Below are 26,305 nucleotides of genomic sequence, written 5' to 3'. Positions count from 1 at the left end.
CCCCTCACATCTGTAGGCAGTGAGCCCACATGCAGCTGGACAGAAAAGTGAAGATTTGTCAGCACATTGTCGCCACCCGGTGGCAAGATATGAGTATGACATTTCAATAAACACCAAAATGTAGTATTTTAGAATTTAGTTTAAAAAAAAATCAAAGTTTTATACAAGAATGAAGAGACAGAACTGGGTTGATTCATGAGAGTGCAAACTTTAATCAACAACTTCAGCAGATACAAGATGATATGTTCAAATAATGTCAAAGCTAAGCAGTTTTTCTTCTTTAGTTATGACACTTAAATTCTATTTTCTTTCTATTACCACTAATCAGTGTAAAACTATATGTGTTGAGGTGACAGCGAACCTGTCCTACTGTTGATGTACAATATTTGCGTGCTTCTCATAAGGTCCTAACTGTTTTTGCTTGAAAAATAAATAGGCTGACAGCTTCAGCCTGTTTAGCATTTAGCACTACAAACACGTACAAACACAGGCAAAAATGTGCATAAGAACACCAGCGATGTGTTTTCAGTATATACAAAGTTATCTCTTCATAAAAGCACAGTGATTTAGACTCTGCTTACAGTATCATACCTCTGTTTTCAGTGGTAAATGTGAGGGTCTAGGTTTGTAATACTTTCATTTATAAAAGCAACTTTAAGAGAGCTCTGGTTAAAACATATAAAACTTCATTTGGAACATAATTCAAAAACACTGACATACTGTGCACAGTTTTGTAATACTTAAGGCAATAATATAAACATATATTTTAAAAAAGTAACATCTGGAATAATTTGAAGATTGTAAAAAATAAAATTAATAGTAATCTTTTTCAGCTGTTGAACGCTGTAAATCCACAGAACATCGTCATACATTAAGATATTGAACACAGCATAAGCCCTTTTGTAAATAGAATTCAAAGAGGACTTCAACATGCTTTTAACATTTATAAACTTGGTAGGTTCTGCAACATAGTTGCATTATTATCAAATATCTACTCAGCCAAAATATTCTACTGAAGAATCTGTCCGAGACAGCCGGACTCAGCACAGTAACACGTTACGGATGGTTAGCTACATGTAGAGTTTCTTCTCATAAATACTGATGGACTGTTTTTGTGGAGCTGATATGTCATTATGGTTTTCTTCAGTGACGGTGGTAATTTCTATTTAAGCTGAATACAAACACAAATCACAGATCACAGAAGCAACACTTATTGTAATATAGTTCTTAAGACAAACCATTGGTTCTTCTAGTTGGCCTCTGCCACCAAATCGTACCTGGAAAAACAGAAAGGAGACAGTTTGCTGATTAAATAATCCTGAAGTCATATTCAAACAAGATTTGTGAAAACATATCTTTTATGGCACATTATTTTGTAAATTATTACCATTGTGTGACACCAGTCTTGAGGTCAATTTGGTCCAGGTCCAGCTGCAACTGAGGACAACAAGGACAAGCAAAAAATGATGTGTCAGATTTCTTTATCCCTGGTGTCTGGTTATAATCACCACGGCAACAACAGGGAATTTATGATGTGATGCATTTCAGACCTGATTGATGATATATACCTTGCCTATAAGCTCCCTCTCTCTGCTCATGAAGGAGACGCTGTTCTTCACAGAGAGGTCCAGTCTTCTCTGTAAGGACTCCTCCAGAGAGAAATCAAAGTCAAACCTACAGAGAGAAAAAAAGAGGGAAAGATGGGAGAAGTCGGTTAACATCCTCGTATTTCCTTCCCTACCGCTGAGGCCTCCAGTGTTTGTCTTACCTCTCGTTGAATTCTGGGTTGAGGTCTCTCTTCTTGGTGCCGGTTCTCCTCTTGGTGGTGGCCTTCTTGTCAGGCAGCAGGATGAAGGAGACATAAGGGTCTGCACCGTCCTTGGAGCAGGCTGCCAGGGCTCTGTGTGTGAATAATTATCACATTAACAACATGTGTGTGTGTGTGTGTGTTAGGACAGAGTGTTCAGGGACAGAAATGTAATAAAATAGAAGTAACATATGTCCTATAGAGACCTGCAGGCATGAACGGTGATAAAAAGCCTGCTCTCCTCTGTTGAGTAGCCGACAGTGAGCTTCACCTGGCCTCCTGAGCCTGCATTATCTCCAGCTCTAAATACACAGTGTAGGTAATGGGATTAGTTAAATAGAGAGGGCAAAACAGACACAAATCCACATTAAAGAAATTGCTAAACAGTCTGCTATGGAAGCCATGGAAAATGTTGTCTTTTCAGTGGATGAGTTGACTCAAACACTCTGATGCTCATAGGCGTGACTCACAAGTTGAATCCACTTCTCTGTCTGATGTCTAGATGGGAAGGCACCCATCGGGGCATGAATTCCTCTCCGCCAGCGTCACTACCTGCGTCCCCTGGAGCCCTGCGACACACGGCCAGCTGAGTGTCCAAGATCTGCAGACATAGACACAGTCCAGCATGACATCACTGCTGCATGATAAACATGTAAGTGTATTACCCAAACAAACGTAAAACCATTCACAGATTTTGTTACAGCATGCTGCAATTTGTTTCTATAAAGGGAGATACCGTTATTACTCCCATGTGAACATACTGAAATATTTTGTCAGTGTAAATCAGCAGGATGTATTGTCAGCACCTTGAGCGTGACCCTCAGTAGTATCTGGCTTTCTGGCAGCGCTCCATCCAAATTGAGCCAGCGGTCCAGCACCAGGCCCGGCTCAACCAGCACCTCTCTGAGAGGAAGAGTCAAAGACCCAAGGGCCTGACCCCAGCTGTGAGAGAGCTACAAACAAAGACATACACAAAATAAATAAAATAAATACCAGCTTAAAAAAGGGGCATAAAAAATCTAATAAATTATCAGAATTCATATACTTTGCTTTATGGCTTCACAATTTAGACAAACAACTGATGACATCAACAAATCCCACCTTCAGAGTGAGTGTTTCATCTCTGGGGTCTCGAACCAAGAAGTGGAAGGCTTCGTCCCATCGAGGGGATGTGGAGCGCTCACAAACCTTGGTAAAAAACATCAAATTGGGAGAATTTAATCACTTGTCAAACAGCAGTTTTCTTTAGCTGCATTCACAAGCTGATCTAAGAGGCTGTGAACCTACCTTTGTTCTCTGTGAAACACCTTTGAGGATGACGTCAGCTCCGACTTTAGGCTCCTTTCCGCTCTTCTTCAGCTGAAAGGACACAAAAAGGATATTGTACTGCAATAACTGTAATCAACATCACCTACTTAATTAAAATAAAACACATAACATCACCACTGATGTAATTTTAATAAGTGAACGCAGCTGCATTAGGTCACTACAGTGTTTTATGCAATGATCCGCCACTAAAAGCAGCTATTGTTCGTCAGCGCAATAAACAACAGTTAGCACCCAAAGGACTCATAGGTATGACCTCACCGGCAGGCCATGGGCACGCTCCACATACACAAACAGCACAGCCGCTGATGGCACAACCTTGTTCAGGTACGACTGCTGACTCTGATACTGCAGGATCTGAAGAAAGGAGGAAATGATGTCACACAGAGGAAGAAGAGACAAAGAGTGAGAAACTTTGTCAAACTTCAAGATATGAACACAACTAAACTAATCTACATGAAGAATCTGCACTTTTTTTCAAAACTATTTCATTGCAGTCTCTCAATGTAAAGATGTTCTCTTTCCTGTTACTGTTTGTAGCAACCAAACAACAGCGCGAGAGAAAAAGGGTATCAAGCTCTTACAGTGTCCTGACCTTGAAAAGCATTTCTGCTCAGAACCATGCCTTTTTGTGTCCTCCTTGTTACACTAGAAAGGGATTATTTTACTCCAAGTACGGGCCGGAGGAACAATTACAGCAGCCAGTAATTTGCATGAAAGTACATCTGCACTGCGTGGCTCATCTGAAGCAAATCATTATCATCTGGTCTGGTCCATCCAACAGTTATTTCAGGTGGGAGGTTTATATAGTGTTGCATAAAAGTAGTCCTGGTAGGAATTAAAGTTCTGCTGGCTGAAAGGCTACAACCAGAAAGTGGTTTAATGAAGACATATGTTCAGCTGATGCTTGGAGTGACATTATTCATGATATTTTTATGATGGAAAGAAGAACTTTAACATTCTAAAAAGCTAAAATTTTACTTAGGTAAATTAAAGAATCTATTACCAAACAAAGTACAAGGATCTATTTACCTTGTGCACTAAACTTTTGTACCTGTGTCTCTATTTTATATATTCACTGTCTTCGTAGATATTTGCTTTTTGCTATTAATTATGATCCAATTTGTTTTTGTCCTTTTTACAGTTGTTTAGAAGTAGTAGGGGGCTGCACGTTGGTTTAGTGGTTAGCAGGGTGGCCTCTCAGCCAGAAGGGTCCTGGTTCAAATGGCAATTCAAAAGAAGGGGGCCTTTCTACGTGGAGTTTGCATGTTGCATGTGCAGGTTCCCTCAGGGTACTCCGGCTTCTTCCCACATTCCAAAGGCATGCTCGTTAGGTCAGTTGGTGACTCTAAAATTGTCTGTACGTGTGAGCATGAGCGTGAATGGTGGTCTGTCTCTATGTGTCAGCCCAATCGATTGACAGCTGGGATTGACTCCAGTAATATACATAATGGTTGGATGGATAGAAAGGCAGGGCCAGTCAGGGCTTGTAATTTATATGAATGTTACCATGGTATTCCCAAATAAATAAAAAAAGAAATAAACAAAGAGCTTAAATTTGTTACCTGCTCCAGTCTGGGTAGCTCAGAGACTCTGGGCAGCCACTCCAGCACCAGGTGAACTCGTCCCGACTTCACATCATTCAGAGTGTACCACTGTAACAAGAGAGGCACAGAAACGTCTGGGTCACTATGTAAATGGTAGACATGTAAATATTATTTAGTTCAATAATTTCTACTAAACATCACAAACCGTATCAATGAATTGTCCGCTGATGATATCTCGTAGGTTAAGCTTGAACCTGCAAAGAACTCAATTAGTACTAGAACATTTCCTTTACATCACTCTAAATATGCTGTGAAAAAGTATTTGTAATATCAGGGCTCACCTTCCGAGGAAGTCATCCTGATCGATATCCTTGTCAAACAGCTCAAACTGAATCTCCTGACCAGGAAGCTGTGTCAGAATCACCTAAATCATTGAAAAACAAAACAAATTTAAATCCAATATAAAGCCTCAAAGTCTTATCACATGAGTAGCAGAACAAACTACTGGAGCATTAAACAAATGAAGTACCTCGTAGAGTTCATTCCAGATGGGGTTGAGGTTCTCTTTGATGGTGTGGCTCCGGTAAGTGATACCAGCCACACGGATCTTTACATAGGGGTCGCTCTTCCCCTTCACCATGCCCCCCATGAAGTTGTCCTTCGCGATCAAGTTTTGGGCCTCCACCAGATGTATACGCAGAACTCCCTGTGGACAGAACAACAACAGGGTATGCTATCAAAGTATGTATGAGAGGCTGGGCGGTGTCGACCGCTGTTTGACTCCAGCTGTTTTTACCTCAGTTGCAAACTCCGGGTCGGGCGTGGTGTGCTGTGGTCGTGCTGGTGGAGGTTTAGCCGACCCGCCGGGCCCCATAGGGTTCAGCTCCGATGCGATTCCCCCCTGACCCATCCCAGACCCGGGGGGTAAGGGCCGAGGAGACGGAGTTGTAGGTGTGGCATCATCACTTAGCCACAAAACCTGGCAGGAAAGAATATCCAGGTTATGGTAAGCGGTAAAATATTGATTATTCTTTCATAACTTAATAATAAAGAGGAAAAATGCAGGTTTCTGTGTGACTGATTTTCTGTCTCTTTATTTCGAGGAACACGTGTGCTCACAAGGATAAAAAGAAGACACGTGGATGCACTTGCAAGGGTTAACTTCAGGCATGTAAAGGGGAGGAGTTAAGGGATTTATGTAGTTAAGTTTAAAATCTAGGGATGCAGATCTGTGGGTGTACCTGTTAGAGTATATTCTTTAATCTCTGTTTTTTTGTCCAGCCAGATCGGATTTTCATGGATAGCAGACAGAAACACATACTGCGACACTGAAGGGGTAGTCATGGGTGTGATACTGAAGCACATGTCTGATAATAGCTCCCCGAGGCTACGGTTGTCCTTTGCAGGTAGGATTTCAAAGTCTTCCAGGTAGACCAAAACAGGGCTTGAATTTGTTGTGAACACATTACCCGACACATGTGAGCTTGCACCAGAGAATTGTATGTGTTTAAAAAGCACCAACCCTTAGCACAATTTTGGCGTAGATCCGGCTTGCAGAGCCAGAATTCTCCAGCTGGAACCACTGGTCCATGGTGAGTTCAGGGGTCGCCAGAATACGGGTAAGAGGGATGCTCAGGCTGCCCAGCGACAGAGCACGGTCGTCATCTTTAACCTGATTGAAAAGCACAGAATCAGAGGATGCAGAGCTGGAGTAAAAGACACGCAAATATTATATATAGGTGGTCAAAAGAGGAGAGATTACAAAAAGGGCAGAGATGAGAGGAAAGAAACAGTTAAACCAGAGGGAAGATCAATTAGGTGTGAACTCATTGCCTCTACGCCTTGGGAGTAGTTGTATGTAAATCCTTACAGCTGGTTTAATTGCAAGTTCAATAATAACTGATCATGACTTACTTGAATGTCGATGTCTTGTTTGCGAGGATCCTGAATAAAGAAGGTGAAGGCGTCCTCCCACACGGGGCTGTTGGTGCCGTAGCAGGTCTGCAGAAAAAAGGGGGAAACATTAATTTTGGTCACAGTTTGCTTTATAAAACAAAAAGAAAGTTTTATTCTCACCTTGCTCTCTTTAGTCGCATCCTGAATGGAAATCTGCACCATCGGGCTTGGGTCCTTATTGCCTTTTCTCATCTACAACAAATCAAACACGTAAATGTGGCTAACAGATGAAACTTCAACTAAAGAGAGTCTTAAATGTTGAAAATCTTACAGGCAGAGCGTGAGCTTGATCCAGATAGATGGCGAGGATGGCGGCAGATGGAGGATCGGCCGTCTTACTGGTCAAGTTCTGGTTCTTCTGGATCACCTGTGAGAAGATCGAACAGACGCAAACAGCGTGTTGGGAAACGTATGTAAGATCCTGACAGACAAAAATGTTTTAAACAAAGTACATCGCAGTTTTTTTCACCCTATAGTGTTAAATTCAACAACAAATAAAAACACGGCATTATAAAAAGAAGAAAATTCTCTCATACTTCTCAGTGTACCAATTTTGTCCTCATCACTACCCATAGGCGTGCTGCAGGACCAATGAGTACCATAAGGCTGTGCTGTGAACTCACCTCACTCAGTCTGTCAGCAGAGGACAGCAGAGAGAGCCACTCCAGCCGGAGGTGAACGCTGCCCGATGGGACGTCCTTCAGATTGAACCACTGTTTACAAAAAGAGAGGGCTCATTAAACAGGCATTTTTTTTCATCTGGCTGAGCCTTTGAAACTGGCAAGATAGAAGATCAAAGCTGATCACGAGGAGGCGCATGGGGTCAACAATGTCACATGCTAACAGGATTACTGCTGTGAGACAATATAATAACTGCATTCTTGTGCTTGTTTATGAAACGACCTGCATCTACTTACGTCATCCACGACTCTGGCCTTCTTTACAATATCAAGATCCACCTTGACCCTGAAAGAGAGATAAAGAGAGGCAGAGAGAGAATCAATGAAGCCGTGAATCAAAGAGATGAAGGCGTTGAAATTTTGACAGAATTGTGAGAAGAGCAGAGATGGAGATGACATGAGAAGCACATAGAGACAGAGTAAATGAATGAGAATGAATAAGCTACCTGCCCAGGAAGTCATCCTGGTCTGGGTCTTTGTCAAACACTTCCACCTCCAACTCCTGACCAGGTACTTCATGGACAATCACCTGACACACACACACACATAAATGGACAAACACAAGACACACAACAAAGACACAAATATAGATACAGCCACACATGACACAGTAACACAAGGACATGCAAACAGAATCACAATGGCTTTCACTACTGTGCTAAGGAGACATTTAATATCTATTCATTGCTTGTTTCAAATTTCATAAGCCATGAAAAAAAGACAAATGTGCAACATGTAAGCAGCTTTTGCAAGAGCTGCTTATCTCGACGCAGAGGCTTCCTGCTTCTAGAGAAGTCGATACAATCTTATAAAACTTCTTATCTCTGTGCCAATGACAAATTTTACAACCAATGACTTCCCCTAACAACCCGTATAACGCAAGGACATCAACACCCAGCTATAACTCTTAGCACACAAACTGGTGGGTAGTGCAGCACTTGGATATCAAGTCAAAGCCGTGTATCTTATTTTCTCCCCTCCCTCTGCCTCTCACCTCGTACATCTCCCTCCACTGTGGGTTCAGGTTGCTGTCCACGTGATGAGATGTGAAGATCTGGGTTCCGACACGCAGGACTGCATACGGGTCCGACTTCCCATCGATAAGGCCTTTGATGACTGTATCCTTGGCAGTCAGATCCTCAGCCTCCAGCAGGTGGATACGCACGACTCCCTAGCGTGTGCATACGCAAATGCATGCACAAAGGAAGTCAAAATGTTAATCAATTCACGCTTTTCATGCACAATGTGAATTTGCTGTATGACTTTCAGGCTATGTGTTTGCTTGCAACTTATATGCTGAGACAGGTCTGCTTCAGTCTGTGTGGGTCCACGTTTCTCCAGGCCATTCATTATTGAGACAGTTACCCTTGGGAGAGGGGAGCGGAGCTGCGCAACGTGCAGGTCGGCCACCAGGGGAACAGTGAGACGGTTGGGTAGCACCAGGTGGGAGGCTATTGCATCCATTATCATAGTGTCCGACATGGCACTGCAAATGAATGCCAGGATGATGTTGGGAACACACAGGGCGGTGACAAACACACAGACAGACAGAGGCTATATACTACTGCTGAACATATGAGCATGCATAAATAACATGATATTCAGGTTCTCAGCACCACAACCAACAGGAAGCACCCATTGGCCTAAAATGAGGACAGTTTTCTGTGAAATCATGTTGTCCAATGTTTCTCTAAGGATGAATACAATAAGAGATAATGAGAAATTTCCATTTAAAGTATCACCAGAGGAGACTGATGTGTCAGCCACAAAATGACCCCTCTGACAATGCTTTAATCTGATTTTTATATCATATATAAGATCATGAAAAACACAGAGTAGAATCAGCTACCGCACAGTTACCATGAATATGAATGCTGTGTCATGACATGACGTTATGTCAGAGCATCGTTTTATCTTCATATTCTATTTAATTGCACCATAGTTGATTCTCCTTGTCCACAGTCTGATTTTACATAAAAGGCATTTAAAGCTACCTCCATATAATTGCATGGAGTGATAATATACATACTGAATACAAGAACAGCAGTATGGTATAAAGTTTAAGAGGTTAAAGGATGAGGCTGGCAAAGAAAAATATTTTTCTTATTATCAAAAAACACCATAAAAATGACAAAACCAACACATTGTTATTCTGTCTGTAACGACTTTAGACCCAGGGCCATTCCGATGCACCAAAGATTTTAACTTAAAGTTATAATCTCGAAGATTTCAGTTTCGTTCTCTTTGGCGGGACCTATGGCGATAAACGGTAATTGCGGGAGCACACTTCCCAGATATCCAAACAGTATCACACGCGTGACGTCCACGGTTGGCTCAAGTTGTAACACGATTTTCCTGTCTGACGGTCGCTCTCCTTTTTAGACTGTTTGCCTTCATCAGAGCGTCAAATTTGTTTCTTTTTCTTTGGATTTTCACTTATTTTTGAAGTTGTATCTGTAGTCATCCATCTTTTCTTTGTTTGTTCAGCCATAGTAGATTACTGTTAACTCGCAACACTTGCAGAGACTGGAAAAGCAGCCGCTTAGCTCCGCCTACCCTCTGCTGGGTGATGGAAACGCGTCACTAACTGGGCGCCGCTTGTGATTTTTTCTGTGAAAGTCGCACCACACACCCAGTCTATAACTACACTACTACTATATACTGCAAATGCAAAGGCTTTTATCAGTTGGCCATAGGCTCAATCACCATTGTGTTACATCATTTGACAATAAATAGTGACTCAACAGACATTTATTTACATGGAAATCTTCGAGATTTTACTTCAGGGGTAATAAATATGAACTTATTATTATTATTTTCTAAGACAGCTTGTCACTGTAGTTCTTCGCGAAAGCCACTCACACAGGAGTGACTAGCGCATTTGTCGGGGACTATTCTCTGAAGCAGACTAAAACACATTTGGTTTTTATTGACTATTTTAAGCAGCAGTACAGTTTGTGGAATTAAAATAAACTACAGCGCATGCTTTTATTGTGTTAAAGGAACATGCTACCCATTGCAACGACTCATTTATGTGTTTCCAATTGTAATTGGATTACATAGGAGCACTGTGGGACACAGGTGTAAGCTGTATCAGGCTTTGGGTGCTTGAAAGTAGGATCAATTCAATGTTGGTTTTAGTCTTTTTTACTTGTTGACAAGAAAAAAAATATACGTGATATTGCCAAACTTACCCTTTAAGGATGTGAACACACAGATTTGTCACTAAACAGACAGAAATATTAGCCCTGCTGTCTGTCTCTGTTTGTTTTGGGGTTCCTTTTTTTCCAGGCTAAATCAATAATACAATCTCTGAACGGTGTCCATTAATTTCAAAAGTGCAGCCTCCAAACTTCTCTGCGAATAAAACCCTAATCAGTCTTACACCACAATCAGACACTCATTAAAAAACAATAAAAACAGCAGCACACAGACACAACAGCTCAAAGCTGAAATATATCTAAAAGAGCTGCATCGTATAAACTCACTTCAGCCCTGGGATATCTAACAGGTTGGTCAGGCCGGTCCAGTTGATGTCCAGTTTCTGTGTCACAGATAAAAAGACAGACATATTAATGTGTACGTATTGATGTTATAAATAAGCAGTGCAAAATTGAAACATTCAGATGTGTTTTATAGATGCAACACTCACAGGCCTGCGGATGAAGAACATTGTGATGGCTCCGACCAGCGGCACGTCTCCGATCAGAGGCTCAAGGATCACACGCAGCTTCCCATGCAGCTACAAAGATTGAAAGGATGTTTTCAGATCACTTTTTTTATGACTCATAATAGAGCATAAAATATCTTAAAACATATTTTGTCATACCTGGACTCCTTTCACTCCGGCTTTGCAGAAGTACTTTTTGATTTCAACATTGATCTCGACATCACCGGCATAGCTGCAAGAAAGGAAGAGCGACACGCCCAAAGATGCATGTTTAATCAAGAAAAGCCGTTGATGTGAGTTATTATAGAGCTGTTTACTTTTTAAGGTTAAGTAAAGAATGATCTCCTGTAACAGACAAGAACAAAGCCTGCTCGAGTGAAGAACACTAAATGGTAACTCGTGAATATTTCAGTGTCTCACTGGTTGCTTATGCACAAGCATCAATATGAATAAATTAAGTTGCGATTAATTACCTCAGGTACAAGTCCAGCATGACTTGTCTCTTATCGTGTTCTGTGTGAGCCTTTACACCAACCACCTTCAGAGCCTGTGAACACAGCAGCTGCTATTACACAAAGCAAATAAGACTGATGGAGCCTTTACGAAATCTCATGAGCACAGACACAAATGGAGATTATCATTCACTGTGAAGGAATCATTAATACTTATGCATGCAATTAACAGGCTTGTAGTACCAGCTCTGGTAATCTGAATTACAAGCATATTACCCACACTGCATTATCCTGGTCCTTGAACATATACAGAAGAATGCTGCTTATAAGACAGGCCGTTCAGATACCTTGTCTCCTATGTTGACCTTGGTGAAGCTGAGGGTCTGAAGATGGATACTGGAGGTTCGGATGGCGGGAGCGATGGTTTCCACCAGCAGCTTCTCCAAAAACTGACCTATGAAAGGCCACGCCTGCTGCAGGATCTACAGCACAGGACATACGGCGGCCATTGGTTATTTTTCCTGGCAGATTTGAATATCGCATACAAAGGATGGTATAAAGTAATTATCAAATACAAGTAGTCTGATTTGGCTTATCCATTATAATGTATATTTCTGTGAGTATCAATGAATTATTATTTGTTGAAATTCTTAGTCGTACCAAAGCTCAAAGTTATCTACCAGACCATGATTGCAAATAACAAAGTATCACATGCAAACAAACACACACACACGCACTTCACAAAGCCATGACCACAACCTGTTTGCCTTGTGGTTAAAAGCCTCGCAGAGAAGGTTTGGTAAAAACAAATACCCTCCAGTTCTAAGTCATTTTGCAGAAAATCAGACATCATAAAGTCGATTACGGTATCATAATGGATGAAAAAATATCCCGTAGGCTGTATTTTATGCGAGAACAATTGAATGACAAATTTTAAGACCAATTAGAGTGAAAATAAAGACTGTTACACATCTAGTTAATAAATGTATTCCCCTTAAGAGCACATGTAAACTAGAGACTATTTAGTCAACGCTCAGTGAGTAAAATGTCGACAGGAATAACATAATATAACAGAAATGGCAAATTAAGTTTCCAGTAATTCAAAAATCATCATCTTTTCAGAGAATTAGTACCAAACTGTGACGCTCTTTTAAGACACTTCCTATGACATTGTGAGGAAATTTGTTACATGAATGCACATAACTTTACCATGAGATTAATCTGTTAAATTAATGTTTCGTTTCTGTAGTACACATAAGAATAGATTCCCCAGTGTCATCACCTCACACATCCTCACACTGGTGTTAGCTTCAGCATTTCAGTGTGAGGTGTCAGAGCAAGGTGCCAGCCCTGTCAGCAACTCCTCACCAATACTCTGACCTCCAAACTGCTCATGACTCTGGTGAAGCTAACAGGCTACAGCTGCAGGAGGCCATCGCATACATTATTTATGATATACTATAATGGACAGGCAGTGAGAATGATGCATTTCATTAAAGAGCATCTCCTTTTATATGCATCACTCACAGACATTATCATCGCCCTCTTTTCCTACACGTTGTCAAATATCATAAAAGGTGAGGACATTTCAGGGCTGATGTATGTTTGTTTATGGCTCTGAGTGAGGAGGGTAAGTGTGAGCGGGCGGATCACATGTCAGGAAGCCTGCAGGAGAGAGTCGTGGGCTGCTGAAAGATGAGCGCAGCAAATTGCCATCCCACAATCTGAGCTTCTGTCGTTGACTTCATTACATTTTTCCCTCCAGAAGGGCGCTTTGTGCTATTAGTATTCATATCCACACTCGCTGTGTGCTGATGAGAGGTTACTGTACTGGCAGAGACAAAGAGTTCTGCGATATGATCGGAGCCACTCTCTCTGCCTCTTAATTACACCAGTAGATAATCTGCTCTTATGCAGAGGCTGCAGCAGGAGTCGGGTCACTTAAAGTCCAAACAAGTGTTTGTTATCTTGGGAGTACATTTGCGGGGTTGGAGCTTCTGTTGGAGTCATTGAACACCTAATCTTACAATCAATAATGTTTGCAGCAGTCCACCACCATACAAGCTGCTGCATGTTGAAGCAGATGATCTTTAAAACAATCATTAGAACACACAAGGGAAAAAGACATACCTTGTTCAGCCACTCCACTTTTTCCACATCTGGAAAGTTGACCTGTGGAGAAGTAATATGTGTCAGGTATGAGCTCAAATGCAACACAGTACTGTGAAATGACCTCCAGCTCTGAGCAGAGTAGTTAAAACACTTGAGATGTGTTTTTCTGAGCACGGGGAATAAACTACAGTAGATGCGTCTTGCTTTTATAATAAGATAGTTTAATTACATGGCAGAACTTTTACTTAAAAAAACCCTGTTTTTTCAGCTTTCTAACTCTAAAATGTAAAATATATGTCTTGCAGATGTAGCACCAAAACACAGGCCAAACAACTCAGACCCCTTTGAAAAAAAAATCAGGAAACCATCAAACCACGTGCACATCAGCCTCTCCCCCGAAACCACAGAGGCATGAGATCTTGAGATCAGGCCTATCTGCACACACACAGTTTATTCTCTCTCCCTGTCTATCCAGATATGGTGGTCCTGGTCACTGCCTCTGCTCTGCTCTGGAGGATGTTTATGCGTCATCGGGTTTTTGGAGCCAGATAAGGTCAATGGCAGCTCTACTGTAGTGAAACAGGAAGAGGAAACCCTCACAGAGAATCTGTCCTAATGGTGATATTTTTCTGCATAGATGTGCATTTTACTGCCTACTTTGTGTAAAGTCTCTACATTAGTGTCATTCTTTCCACTGCAAAGACCTCGTGCTAAATCACATTCCTCAGTGTGGCAGCAGTCCAGGCTAATTCCCCAGGCACTGCACAATAGGAATTTCTAAATATGGGGCTGGTCAGGAGCAGGAGGACAATAATGTGGACAAAATGGACAATTGTGCAAAAGTATGGAGATTCTAAAACAAATAAAAAGCACATATTAATGGGTAATTTGCATGTTAGAGCCTGTCAGAGTGGTGCAAAGTATTTGAGATGCAGCTAAAGATGAGCCTTACAGATGTGACAGGTGACTAACTGCAGAGAGTGATCATAGCATTCAGAGAGGCAATCCTTACCCATGGAGGCAAATCCCGTTTGGTCCTAAACACCTTCTCCGTGGTGAATGCCCTCTCGTTCTCCAGAAGGTACATGGCAGACTTCAGCCTCATCACTTTCTCCAGTCGACTGTGTTTCCATCCCATGTAGATCATCAGCCCGAACAGTACCACGCTGATGCTGAAGCCATAATACCCTGCCAGGTACACCGGCAGGAGAGCACCCAGGCATTTTCCAAACGACCACAGCACACTCACTGCGCGTTCACCGGGGGAATGGCTCGGTAAGGCCGGGGCTGCAATCGTTGTGCCTCCGCTCATGCCCGGCTCTGCATCCGAGGGTGGCATCACAAGATCCGCTTGACTTGGCGACCAAGCCTTCTGCCTATCTGCTGCTTTTACTGCGTGGCAAGCGCCAGTGACGACTTACCAGCGTTTTATTCGCGAAACCATCGAGAATTCAACGAGAAACTGCGTGTTTTGGTCGGTTAGATCATGCTCACAGCTTCCCTCCGCGCAGTTCCGCAGGGCACTAAAATCGGCTATTCCGTGTTTCATGTACGTGTAAAGCTTCTCCCACTGAGCAGGGCAAGCATAGACCAAGACCTGTGAGGGCGGGCTCTGCCTCAAGCCCTCCTTCACATGAAGAAACCCAAACCCTAGAATTAACTTGTAGCGTCATGCACTGACTCGGGCGGAGCGTATTACGACCATATGCAAAGTGAATGAACGTTTATTTAAACCCTAAGAAACCAGAAGACATGTTTTCTTCAGAGTCACATAGTCAAAATCTAAACTTCAGGAACCGCCTTGCCAAAATAATGTCATCAAGCTCAGGCTGCTCAACCCGTTATCTTCTTTACATAACAGGATTAAATCCTGCTGCACGCGCAAGCGCTCATCTTCACTGCAGCAGCTTTACTACTGAGCATGACAGCGCCAACAGGTCCATTCACAGAAAGGTGTATTGCTGCTCCATCAAGTCACATTGATGAGCTGCTGTGGTGTTCACTTTAAATAAGAGAGAATCCGAGCAGCAGAGTCGTGACAACACCAGGATGCGCAAAATGTCCCTTGCGCAGTGTTTACGCACCAGCTGAATACGCAGGAAAGCAGAGCACTGTAGTCTGATCCGTGGATAATAAAAATGGTGGTTTTATTATCGTTGATCTTCGCGCTTCTCATTATCTTCGGTTAGCTTGGCAACTCAAACAGACCAGGGTTAAATCTGCCCCTGGTTGCTTGGATACAGCCAATTAGCTGTAGCCTATTTGCTCTCAGGTGAAAGCTATGCTAGAAGATGAACAGTTACTTGGAAATACAGACATGCAGTCAGTCAAGCAACAATAAGGTCGTATGAATCACAGGAAATGGTTTAAAAGCTACAAAAAAATGTATGTGCAATCCAAGTAAGACAAATACTGGTGATGTTGCCAAGAAGAGATATTTCAATATGGCATAACAGATATTCAGAGAGAAGTAACACACATGCATTATTCTCGTGCAACACTACAATAATGTAGTTAAGGGCTCATGTATATTATTATTATTACACAGTGAGTTGTACAATGGTTATATATGTTTTTATATCTCGACTTTGCTCTGTATTATCCCTGAATTTTTTTGTTGGAAACATGACAGCAGTTTTCTCCTGATTCTTAATTCTGTGGAGTTTTGTTTTAAGTTACATTTGTACAGAGGACACAATTTAACTTATTATTACTTATTATTTGTAATTCAATATTGTATTGAGAGCTAATACAAATTTGAAGTTCATATGACCTAGTACCAAAGTTGATGACTAGATGCTGATCACAGTAGCCAGATCAAGTGGTTTGTCACATGCTTGTTTTGTTATTACAGTAAACCTTCAAAGTGGTATCACAATGTTCAGTTTCCCGTGACTGAAACCAGAGTGTAGTCTTAATCATAAAAAATAAACTGTCAAGTACAGAAACGTTTACTGTAAGTTTTACTTACTGTTGGATCTTTTTAACTTCTGCAAACTAGGTTATTTGTTTAATGACAGGTTTGTGGATCATTTATTTCTATTTTTCTCCAGTAAAATCATGTAAAGTATTAATTCACTGCTCTGTATTAAATTAATTATGAACTTTCACAAAAAATAATTCACATTGTTACATGTTTCGCAATTCTGTCAGCAATAAGGAACAAGCAGGTTTTGTGACACAACCTAATTATTGCATCTGTGATAAAAGGTGACAAATGAAAAAACTATGGTTTTGTTCTCCAGCAGGAGAAGCAGAAGTAGCAGTCACAGGAGGATGACTGTCACATGTGGTGAGGGAAAACGTTAAATAATGTCAGACAGGCCAGAGGTCAAACTGGGCCTTGTGTCTGTCAGGTGTTAGTTTGGCTTTACCCATTGTTATTCACATACATGTATGTAAGTGTAAGTGTATTTATGTTTGTATTTAGGGCAGCAAGAGCAGCTGTTGATTGAGGCCAAGTGTAATTAACATGCCTATTTACTACATTTATAAAATTAAGTGGGACTCAATGCATTGTTTAAAGCAGTCTGTTCACAGGGAGTATTAAAGGAATTATGACATCAGTGGTGTGGGAATTTTTCTGTGTTTTGATGAATGTTTCTAGTGGCTGCAGCAGCAAACTCAGCAGAGCCTGTTTGGAGTGAGTTTACTTGGATTCTCTTTGGTTATTGTTGAGATACATGTTCATTATTATTGGGATTATTGTACCAATATTATAACCCTTAGCAAAGAGTTAAGTAAACACTACATTTTTGTTGCAATTTTTGCTCGGTCATGCTAACCACCTTCCAACACACTAGTCATCTGATTGGATTTTTTCCAAGTCACAATCCAACGCCCCTCTTTTACCCTCCTGAAATATTCTGTTTTCAGTGATAAGGACAGAAGCGTGTTTGGTTGGTGCCCTTTCATTTTTTACATCGTCTATAAGACTAGGAGTACATCCTCCTGTTAGTTATGTGCTTAGAGACAACATCTTTAATGTGTGCCAGCTGAATTTCAAGTCTAAAATTGCCCCAATTGGTAAAAGTCACAGATACAGAGGATGTTACTGTGCAGGGACGCATCAGTGTAATGTTTAAATATAAGTTGATATGACAGAATAATTATTTTTGTTGTATTGTTTAACAGAAAACAAAATGTAAGTTTTGTTCTGTAAGTTGATATTCAAATAAAGACATGACCAGTTTTACATTGCAGTGTAACTGCAAAATGAAGAGGTTGCAGCACAACACAGCATTCGGGACATTATCCCTAAAGAGTGTTTTCTAGCAGCCTGATTTATATCACCTTTGCTACAGACAGGATGAGTTATTAGTCTGCCATGAAGGGCAAAAGCAAGATATATTTCCAAGTTGTTTGTCTTGTGCGCCTTGCAAAGGTTAGAGCATTCACACACATATCACGGGATGTGGTGTAGAAGCTTTCTTTCAGAAAAGTGCCAAGAGCATTTTGGCTCAAAATGTAACCATCTTTCAGTGTTTAAGAATATTTCCATTTCATACAAATATACAAGTCTCCTTACTAAATTACATTTGACAGCTTCGTTCTTATTAGCAACTTCAAAGATAAGCTGTCAAATGAGGCCTACTCTCACTTATACTGGAGTAGTTAATTTTTTAAGTATACTTAATTTTATGCAAGACATGTTTAAACGCAAGTCCTTTACTTGTACGAGAGTAGTTTAACAGTGGCATAGTTTATAGTTCAAGTGTGTGATATGAATACTTAGTTACTTAAAGTGCTGCTCAACTGCTCAGGTTTAACTAGTAAAATGACTGCTGGGTCAGTTTAAATCAGTTGGCTAAATTCAGATTTGGCTATCAATAAGGTACTTTACAGTATGCAGCTAGGAAAAAGAACCACCAAATTCTTAAATTTTCTAAACCAAAACCTTTATTCAGAGTATAAACAAAAAACAAATGACAAAAGTTTAGGAATTAAGAACAAAGAGTCCAGAATGTCCCAGAGTAAAAGCCTGTCATCCAGCAGGTCTTGAATCAGCTCTCCAGTATCAATCAGCTGCTGCAGCTCCGCTGCCTCAGGTCGATATTGGTGCCACTGGCCTCAGACTTGACAAGGGAGGGTCCTGGGTTTCCAGCTGAGCTCACCGGTCTGGTTGTTGGCAACATGTGCTGTCACAGCCATGGCGGAGAGGACAGTTTACTTGGACCTCTGCCTCATCTTTCTCCTTTTACGCTTCAGCCTGGAAAATAATTAAAATACTAGTCAACCGAAAATCCTCAAAGATTGTTTTAAAAAAAATAAAATAAAATAGATCTGATACAGCTGCATGAGTGCAAAACATGCGCCACAAAAATCTTACCTGCGCATGCGCTTCTTTCTCCACTGTGAACGAGAAACACAGCGTTAACTTATTCACGTTTAATTCATGTAGTTATTAATGAAATCAGAAAGCTTCTTCACAGAACTGAAATAAACATAATCAAGTCCAAAAATGACTTGACAGCTAAATACTATAGACATGCTGTGCTAGCTTGTCGCTCAACCAGAACTTGCAGGCTTGCAGCTAGCAAATGTTAGCATGACTTGAAACAATGATTAAATGATCATAAGACAAAAAATACAAACCTTAGCCCTCATGTCGAGAAGGGAAGGCTGTAAACAGAAGGGAAATGTTACGGATTAGTTGGATTGCTTTACAAACGATAAAGATTAACCTGGATTCTGATACAAACAGTGAGGTTGCACATACCGATCGCTAAGGAATCGTCTCCACGAAGAACGTCATCACGCAGCGACCTCCTATTTATACCGGTTGTTTACGTCACTTTCAGTGGACCGTAAAAGATATGTCATTTGCAGCTTCTAGCAGCTTTTTGTGCATTTAAGGCCAGTTGTGACAGTAACTGTATATACAGTACGCAGTAGTTCATGTACGCAGCACACCTGATAATCATCTTATAAACTGACAGTGAAGTTTCGAATTTTACCCCAAAAATTATATTCGTGATTGGTGATATACTACTGTATTGCTTGTTAGCATAGAAAGTCAAAGCTTGACACATGTTCTCTGTAGTGTGTACAATGCTTAAGTCGTTTCCTCTGTATTTTGAAGTGTATCTTTGTGTGAATTTGAGTTTTTTTCACTCGAGGTACTTTACAGTATTTTTGTTCTCATGCTTTTACCTCTTTCATTTTGACTAACAAAGCATCAAATATGTAGATAGATGCTTAAACATTTAACCCCCAGAATTATATTCCTGGGAGTAGCCTACTGAAGAATTTTGAATTGCATTTAGACACTGTTGGAAAATGCAATTTAGATGGAAAGAAAATTAACTATTAACCAAATAAAAAAAAAATGAATCAGAACGATTTTTTTGCATGTTACGATTGATGAGGGAAGAGAATGACCTGTTTTTTGTAAGACCAGGTTATAGCCCTAAAGCTTTTAAGAAGTTTGCACATCTTTAAAGATGGCTGGAAAGTTCAACCTTTGGGTGCTGATATTTTTCTTCAAGTTCCTTATTTGACTTTTGATTAATGCAGTGTAATCAGAACAAAAGAGCCTGAGAAGGCTGACTCTTCAAAAACATGGAAAACACATTCACTCATCAGGACAATCAGCTGAAAAACACAACCACAAAAAATGATGTCAGGTGGCTTTTTAATGTTTCCAAAAATAGTCTCTGAAACTGGGATATGTTTTACAAAAGCATCCATATATCTAACAGGTATGGACTTCTTATGTAAACACAGACTGTCAGACTCAGTGGTGGCACCAGAAGACTGAATGCTGAACCCTTGGCAGGAGTTAGACCATAACTGAGAAAAAAGAAATTCATATTCTACTGGTTAAATTACTCAACAATGTCAATTTTAGAAAGTGTTAGCTGAGTAACCTACAGTAGTTGCCTCGAAGTATACACAATGTACTAGTAGACAGACCTAAGCAAGAGCTGTATAAATGCAGTAATTATGCTGAATTCATTTGAAATGATTACTAACTGTCATGCTCATAACTTGTGTCAATGTCATATGACATCAAGGATCAATACAGGTGTTATACATTTCTGCCCACAACAAGTTAACACTCATTTTAAAAAGGCAAGGCTATGTTTATGACCTCACGGAAGTTATCTAAATGCCACACAATTACACTGACTGAGTATTGTGCATTCATCATCCTTGGCCGCTCTGTCAAACTCATTTTATTTTCAATTTCTTTCACTACAGTTATTGTGGATAGAGGGACGAAGGCTCAAGGTCAGTCAAATGGTTGGATGTTCCAGTGAGTAAATGCCCTTGCAGAAAACACCCTCTCTTTTGTAGCAGAGTGGTGTCCCCTGTTAAGAGAAGGAGGCTGTCTGAAGGACAGTGAGATTTACTAGGGATGTACGTGTATGTGTTTTAGGTGGAGTGACAGAATTTAGGAGCAGCAACATCCCAGACTGACATCAGATAGATTCAGAGGTATTCACAGCGGCTATGCCCGCAAGTGCCTCGGACAGCTGGGACAGAAGAATTCGTCTGTTCTTTGGGCCATCAGATGTCTGCCAGAATATCTTGCAGAGAGAGATCTACTCTGCTGCTTCAGTCTCCATTGCCTGTCCTGTTGCGCTCTCCACAGTCTTTGAGGCCTTAAAATAAAAAAATGAAATTAGCACCAAAATTTAGAGGCTGTATTCTTGTGTATTTCATTAAAGCACTGCTCTGTTGCTCACCTTCTTTTTCTTCTTCTTCTGCGTCTTACGGCTGGCTGAGCTTTGAAGCAAAGCCTTTGAATGGACAAAAAAAAGGGTAGACATAAATGACTTTCATAACCTCTCAAAGTACAGCACACAATACATCAGAACATAATGGCTTTGGGAATGCTAAGTCAGCTAACAGCACGCTACAGCAGCCCCATTAATCTGGTAGTTTATTCTTGCAAAGGGGAAGCAATATCCCATCTATCACATTGTACCTTCAGCTCTGGGTCCTCCACTTCATGCTCGGACTTGTAGAGTTCTGGCTCAAAGAGGCTGTTTGTGATTCGCAGAGGTCCGTTGGCCATGAGCAACACGGTGAACTTAAACTGGGCAACAACTTCGCCTGAGAAAAGATGAGGTTGAAAGTTTAACACCTTAAACAGTCACACAATCATTTAACACTTCATAAATTAAGCTATCAGTACTGTAGATGTATTGTTACCAATACAACCTGTCCTATGACTTTTTCTACAGATCCTCTACAGACACCCTACTTCCGTTTGTTTGCATAAAAAACCTTCACAAATGTTCATGCTACTACATCCAGATTCTTCCACTCACCCTCTTTCTCATGCAGCACATTGAACGGCTGCAGCAGCTCATGTTTGGCACACTCCACCACGCCCAACCTTGCCTTGCCTTCTTCCTCGAATGCTCTGAGGAGACAGACACAGAAGAAGAGAGAAATGAAGGAGGTGAAACCTGGAATATTATTTTATTGAAGAAAGAAAAAAAGGGAAATATTGATGTGAGGTTAAAAGATGCTACCTCAGAGTGAAAGGCATTGTATCAAAGCGTCTCTCCATCTCACTGAAGAATGTCCGAGATGCCTTCATCTTCAAGCCGTACACCTTGTTGGGGTCTCTTTTGTAAACGGTGGTCCTCTGACCTCCATCTTTTGCCTGGATTGCAAAGCAAAACATAAAAGCTCTTTGCCCTTGTGCGATTTAAAAAAAATAAAGCAATTATATCTAAAGAAATATTCGTCTCACCTTTCCCTCTCCAGAGCTGATGAGCACATCCACTGCGTACACCTCGTGCACCTCAAACTCAGCCTTCTCGTGGTCCTTTCTACAGAGAGAAAGTGAAAAAGGTCATCTAAAAGGTTAAACACTCATCAGGTCAGTGAAAAGCTTGAGGGAAGAGTGAACTCACTTTTGCTGGTCCGTTGGGTTTTGGATGATAGTTTTCTCCCCATCAATCACGTGTTGTTTAAGCTGATGGGACAGCATGCCTGTACAGAATAAAGGAACAAAGTGATTCAAGCATGTCTAATTACATGTAACATACACTATTCAAGCTTGAAGGTGTTCAGTAACACTCACCCTCGATAGGGGAGCACTTGAATGACTTTGCAATCTTGTTCCAGGCTTCTGTGACCTGTGTGTTCTGACAGAAGAGACACAACGTTTATTAGAGGAGGTGTGAACAGGGATGCTGTTGATCAGATAGGTGGTCACGGTGGGAGAGTTTTACCTGGTTTCCTGGCTTAACAAGGCGCAGAGCAGCCTCAGCGCAGAGGTGAGCTGCTTTGATAACGTCAGCCTTCCGTCCTGTCAGAGGGTTTTCCTAAAGTGACACAAGAAGAAAGGTTTTAGTTAAGAGGTGAAAGAACAAATATTATAGTTGCCAATGATGTGGCTACCAATAAAGGACATTACAAAACCGTAGGGCTTTATCCAACTCAAAATGTGCAAGTCTGATTTGGCTGTTCAATATGAAGCTTTGACTATTATTTCATTCTGTTCAGTTCATCGCCAAACTGCAGTCCTATATTAGCCTACATAAGTCTTATGATTACCCGTAAGATGCCTACCTTCCACTACCCTATTACTGTTTAAGTCATGACACCGTGTTTAACCGACATATATCATTTGAAACAAATGACAAAGATTAGTCATCATACATCAGAGAAATAAGCTGAGCTAAAATTAGTTAAATCTTGACTCGCTGGCCCAGAAGCTACACCAAACACCATGGAGGAATAATGACGTTTAATGTGTAAGTGCTATACAGTGTTTTTACTACAGAGTTTGTTCGTTTTTACGGGGATAAGCGGATAATTTGCATCCAGGTCCAATTCTTAGAGCTATGAAGAATCTTTATGCTAAAAACAACGTGAACACCTAGCTAGCGACAGCTCACCTAGCAAGCCCCCTTGACATTCTATGTATGCAGAAGTAGAGCATGTCTGTGAGGAGGAGTCCCCTGCAGATAAAAGGGTCATTTCAGACTAGTTTGCAGCCAGCCATGCTGACGCTCCTGCATTGTTCTGTATACAATGACGCAGCTAAAAACAAAAGTGCAGAGATGCACTACCGAGTGAAAATGCAGGTGGAATCGGGGTGTGAAAGACTTTTAGGGGGCAGCCCTAGAAATCATGACTCATGTGACGAGTGCTGTAGTGCAGGTGTAAGTCATTCTAAAATTGGTGCCCTACCTTGGTCACTCCAACAACGAAGCTGTGAGCCACATTTGAGATGAAGCCATCCACGTGCACACCCAGATCACTGTGAATAAATAGAACAAGAAACAAGAAGTAAGTATAAAATTAAATATAAACTATGATTCATCTAGTACAGGATTGGCAAGCACAAATTTGGTAGCGTACATCTTGACAAGATCCCCATCCTTCAGTATGACATCAGGGTCGCTCTTCAGGGGGGAGTGATGGCATACACAGTTGTTAACTGACACACAAGTAGGAAAAGCAATACCTGCAAAAGAAAGAGAGTAATTAATAGAGTACTGAGACAGAGACAATGATGTTCAGATGATGAATGCAGCAGGCAGGACTTACCTTTCTTCATGTCTTTTTCCTTCTTGAAGACTTTTCCGGTTTCTGCCATGATGAAGGCATCTCCCTTTTCACACAAGCTGAGTACAGAGACTCCAGCCAAAGCTGCTCCTACCACCGTCTTCAGAGCCTCTGCAGGAAAGAAAGAGACAGCATGATGTGGTTAAAATGTAAAGTTTTGGCAGCAACAAAAACCATTATTTCCATTAGCAATTAAGCAGTTGAATATTTTCCGGGTCTTTCAATGGATCATTTTTCTTTAAATGTAAAAAAAATTTGGAAAATTGCACTTTTCTTAAGTTTCGTTTTGTCTGGACCCCAGATCGAAACACGTATGTTCATTTTCAGTCCTTAGACTCAAATAATTGTCCAATCATTTCATCAATCATAGTATAATTTTTACTTTGCCAGCACCTTGGATAAATGAGAGGGATAGTTTGGTAAATATTAACATGTGAAATGACTCCTGCTCACTCCTAAAGGCTGAACATTTTATTTGATCTGGACCGGGCTGATATTACGTTAGCTAGAGGTTAAACATTGGACACTGCACAGATTGTCTGACAGCTGTACATAAGCTTGAAATACCATAATGCTGGCAGTAAATTAGATGTCTTTACATAAGATAAGTGACTCAGCCGTGATAAGCTACAACACAAAATCACAAGATTAAATAACTGGAATTAATGAAAACGTTTAAATTCCTGCACAGCATTTTATAATGAAAAAGTCTAAAACAGTGATTGTTATACCATGTTAAATGATTTTACTTTATGTGTTTGGCAGGAAAGATAGTTGTGCAATCTCAAGATTGACAGAGAAATTACGGTTAATTATAAAGACTGAGGTTGAAAGTGGCAGCTGACAGGTGCGAGTGTGTGGGAACGATGAGAGTAACAGTGGGCACTGCAGTGTGTCTGTGCTGAGCAAGCCTTCCATTGACTATTGAAAGTTATAAATATATATATACATTCAAGTCTAGAAAGCGGAAATTCTTATACATCAGCACACTCAAAGAACAGGTGCAGATATAGATTTTAAGGTTTGTAAGATTAAATGTATTTATTCATATTAACACATCTCCCAGCTATGACATGGTGATGATGTGTGCGTGTTGGCTTCAAAATAATATATTATATAACATACTGGCCTCAAACAAAAGTATTACTAGGTTGTGATGTTTAGCTTTATTTGTTTGTGGTTTGATTTAAATACCCAAAGTTAAATAATATATCATATTTGAAGTATTTCATATAACTACTGAGTACTGAGGGTGTGAACTAGCTTCTGCTTTATCTGATAGTGACTTTAAATGACATAATTAAAGACAACAATGTCTTCCGTTAAGCTCTCTTAAAAGACAATACTATTTTTCCGTCTTTAAATTAGTTGTATGTATGCATTTAAATATATGGGCTAATCACTTGTTGGAACAACCCCATAGTGTCATTCAATTTTGTACTTGTCATTGTTATCTGTTACGTTAGCAGTTACAGCTAGCTAACGCTTGCTAGTAATGTAGCTCAGCCACATAGCTACCTCACAGCTAGCTTACCATGCTAATATGACAGCAACGTGACGTTAAACAAATAAGGCCATGCATAAAATAAAGCTCTGCCTAAATATATCGCCAGCTTTATATTTCATTAATATTAAACCAAGGCCCGCATTAAGTATAATCTCCCGTTGGCACAGCTGCAGCACATGGCACAGCTGCTGCCTTGGTATGACTAGCTGACACTGCTAGCTAACATTAGACGGATACAGATACTTGTGGTCTGTTTAGCCTCACCGGCACGTTCACGTTGCATTTGACTTACGATTTGCAATCTCGGCACCCATCTTATACTTGGTGACCACCAAGTCATCGGCGATGGTCTGCTCCTGTGTCTCGTCGTCTCCAGACATGTTGGCAGTGTGTCCGCGAACTCAGAGTAACTTTTTCCCCGGCGGGTGTCAGTCAGTCACAGTATGGACCACGCTGCTCTCTGCACCGGCCCGCCCGACTTCGGCTGGCAGCCTACGATCACTAGATCCCGCCTGCTGCCAAAGACACACACTGCAGTCAAGATAGTTCACGGCCTAGCGAGGCACATTGATTGTAACGCCAGAAAAAGATAGAGGCGATATTTGATATTATTTCGAGGCATTTATAAATAGACCAGGAACGAACAACAGGATTGACTGCAAATATACAGCTGCTGATTTATGGGATATATATATTTACATTTTTAAAAAAC

The 26,305-nt window shown here is 40.8% G+C and overlaps 2 protein-coding genes and 1 long non-coding RNA gene across 3 annotated transcripts; all 3 read right to left on the bottom strand.

The window, feature by feature from the left end:
• Nucleotides 1-185: 185 nt before the first annotated feature.
• On the bottom strand, nt 186-15,196 carry esyt1a (extended synaptotagmin-like protein 1a). Its single transcript, XM_069659698.1, has 31 exons — nt 14,563-15,196; nt 13,569-13,610; nt 11,786-11,920; nt 11,460-11,533; nt 11,146-11,218; nt 10,969-11,058; nt 10,805-10,860; nt 8,682-8,802; nt 8,311-8,487; nt 7,763-7,845; nt 7,554-7,602; nt 7,260-7,349; nt 6,908-7,003; nt 6,757-6,828; nt 6,595-6,681; nt 6,203-6,352; nt 5,477-5,659; nt 5,210-5,386; nt 5,022-5,104; nt 4,886-4,934; nt 4,699-4,788; nt 3,395-3,490; nt 3,095-3,166; nt 2,909-2,995; nt 2,614-2,760; nt 2,278-2,408; nt 2,014-2,109; nt 1,769-1,900; nt 1,569-1,674; nt 1,388-1,437; nt 186-1,277 (listed from the first exon to the last, which is right to left on the bottom strand). Exons 1-31 carry the CDS (start codon nt 14,887-14,889, stop codon nt 1,250-1,252), a joined length of 3,249 nt encoding a protein of 1,082 aa, XP_069515799.1. The 5' UTR covers nt 14,890-15,196; the 3' UTR covers nt 186-1,249.
• Nucleotides 15,197-18,423: 3,227 nt separating this feature from the next.
• Nucleotides 18,424-19,332, bottom strand: LOC138590195 (uncharacterized). Its single transcript, XR_011307937.1, has 4 exons — nt 19,270-19,332; nt 19,146-19,172; nt 18,880-18,902; nt 18,424-18,759 (listed from the first exon to the last, which is right to left on the bottom strand). It is a non-coding gene; the product is annotated as an uncharacterized lncRNA (long non-coding RNA).
• Nucleotides 19,333-20,167: 835 nt separating this feature from the next.
• On the bottom strand, nt 20,168-26,078 carry pa2g4b (proliferation-associated 2G4, b). Its single transcript, XM_069659915.1, has 13 exons — nt 25,886-26,078; nt 24,069-24,197; nt 23,880-23,985; nt 23,709-23,778; nt 22,745-22,837; nt 22,594-22,657; nt 22,424-22,502; nt 22,261-22,339; nt 22,037-22,170; nt 21,830-21,924; nt 21,484-21,611; nt 21,242-21,295; nt 20,168-21,157 (listed from the first exon to the last, which is right to left on the bottom strand). The coding sequence occupies exons 1-13, from the start codon at nt 25,971-25,973 to the stop codon at nt 21,098-21,100; spliced, it is 1,179 nt and encodes a 392-aa protein (XP_069516016.1). The 5' UTR covers nt 25,974-26,078; the 3' UTR covers nt 20,168-21,097.
• Between the last annotated feature and the right edge of the window lie 227 nt (nt 26,079-26,305).

Source organism: Semicossyphus pulcher, unplaced genomic scaffold (genome assembly GCF_022749685.1).
Source record: "Semicossyphus pulcher isolate SPU_LCO1_2020_fin unplaced genomic scaffold, fSemPul1.0.p SCAF_13, whole genome shotgun sequence".
NCBI lineage: Eukaryota > Metazoa > Chordata > Actinopteri > Labriformes > Labridae > Semicossyphus > Semicossyphus pulcher.
Note: the sequence above shows the minus strand (reverse complement) of the source record. Positions and strands in the feature narration are given on the sequence as shown.

Coding starts and splice junctions, on each gene's coding strand:
- esyt1a (XM_069659698.1), bottom strand. CDS start 14,889: ATGCCACCCTCGGATGCAGAGCCGGGCATGAGCGGAGGCACAACGATT. Junction 3,491..4,698: donor AGCTACCCAGACTGGAGCAG/GTAACAAATTTA, acceptor TCCTTTCTTCAG/ATCCTGCAGTATCAGAGTCA. Junction 3,167..3,394: donor AGCGTGCCCATGGCCTGCCG/GTGAGGTCATAC, acceptor GTGTCCTTTCAG/CTGAAGAAGAGCGGAAAGGA.
- pa2g4b (XM_069659915.1), bottom strand. CDS start 25,973: ATGTCTGGAGACGACGAGACACAGGAGCAGACCATCGCCGATGACTTG. Junction 22,503..22,593: donor CAAGTGCTCCCCTATCGAGG/GTGAGTGTTACT, acceptor TATTCTGTACAG/GCATGCTGTCCCATCAGCTT. Junction 21,612..21,829: donor TGTGCTGCATGAGAAAGAGG/GTGAGTGGAAGA, acceptor ATCTTTTCTCAG/GCGAAGTTGTTGCCCAGTTT.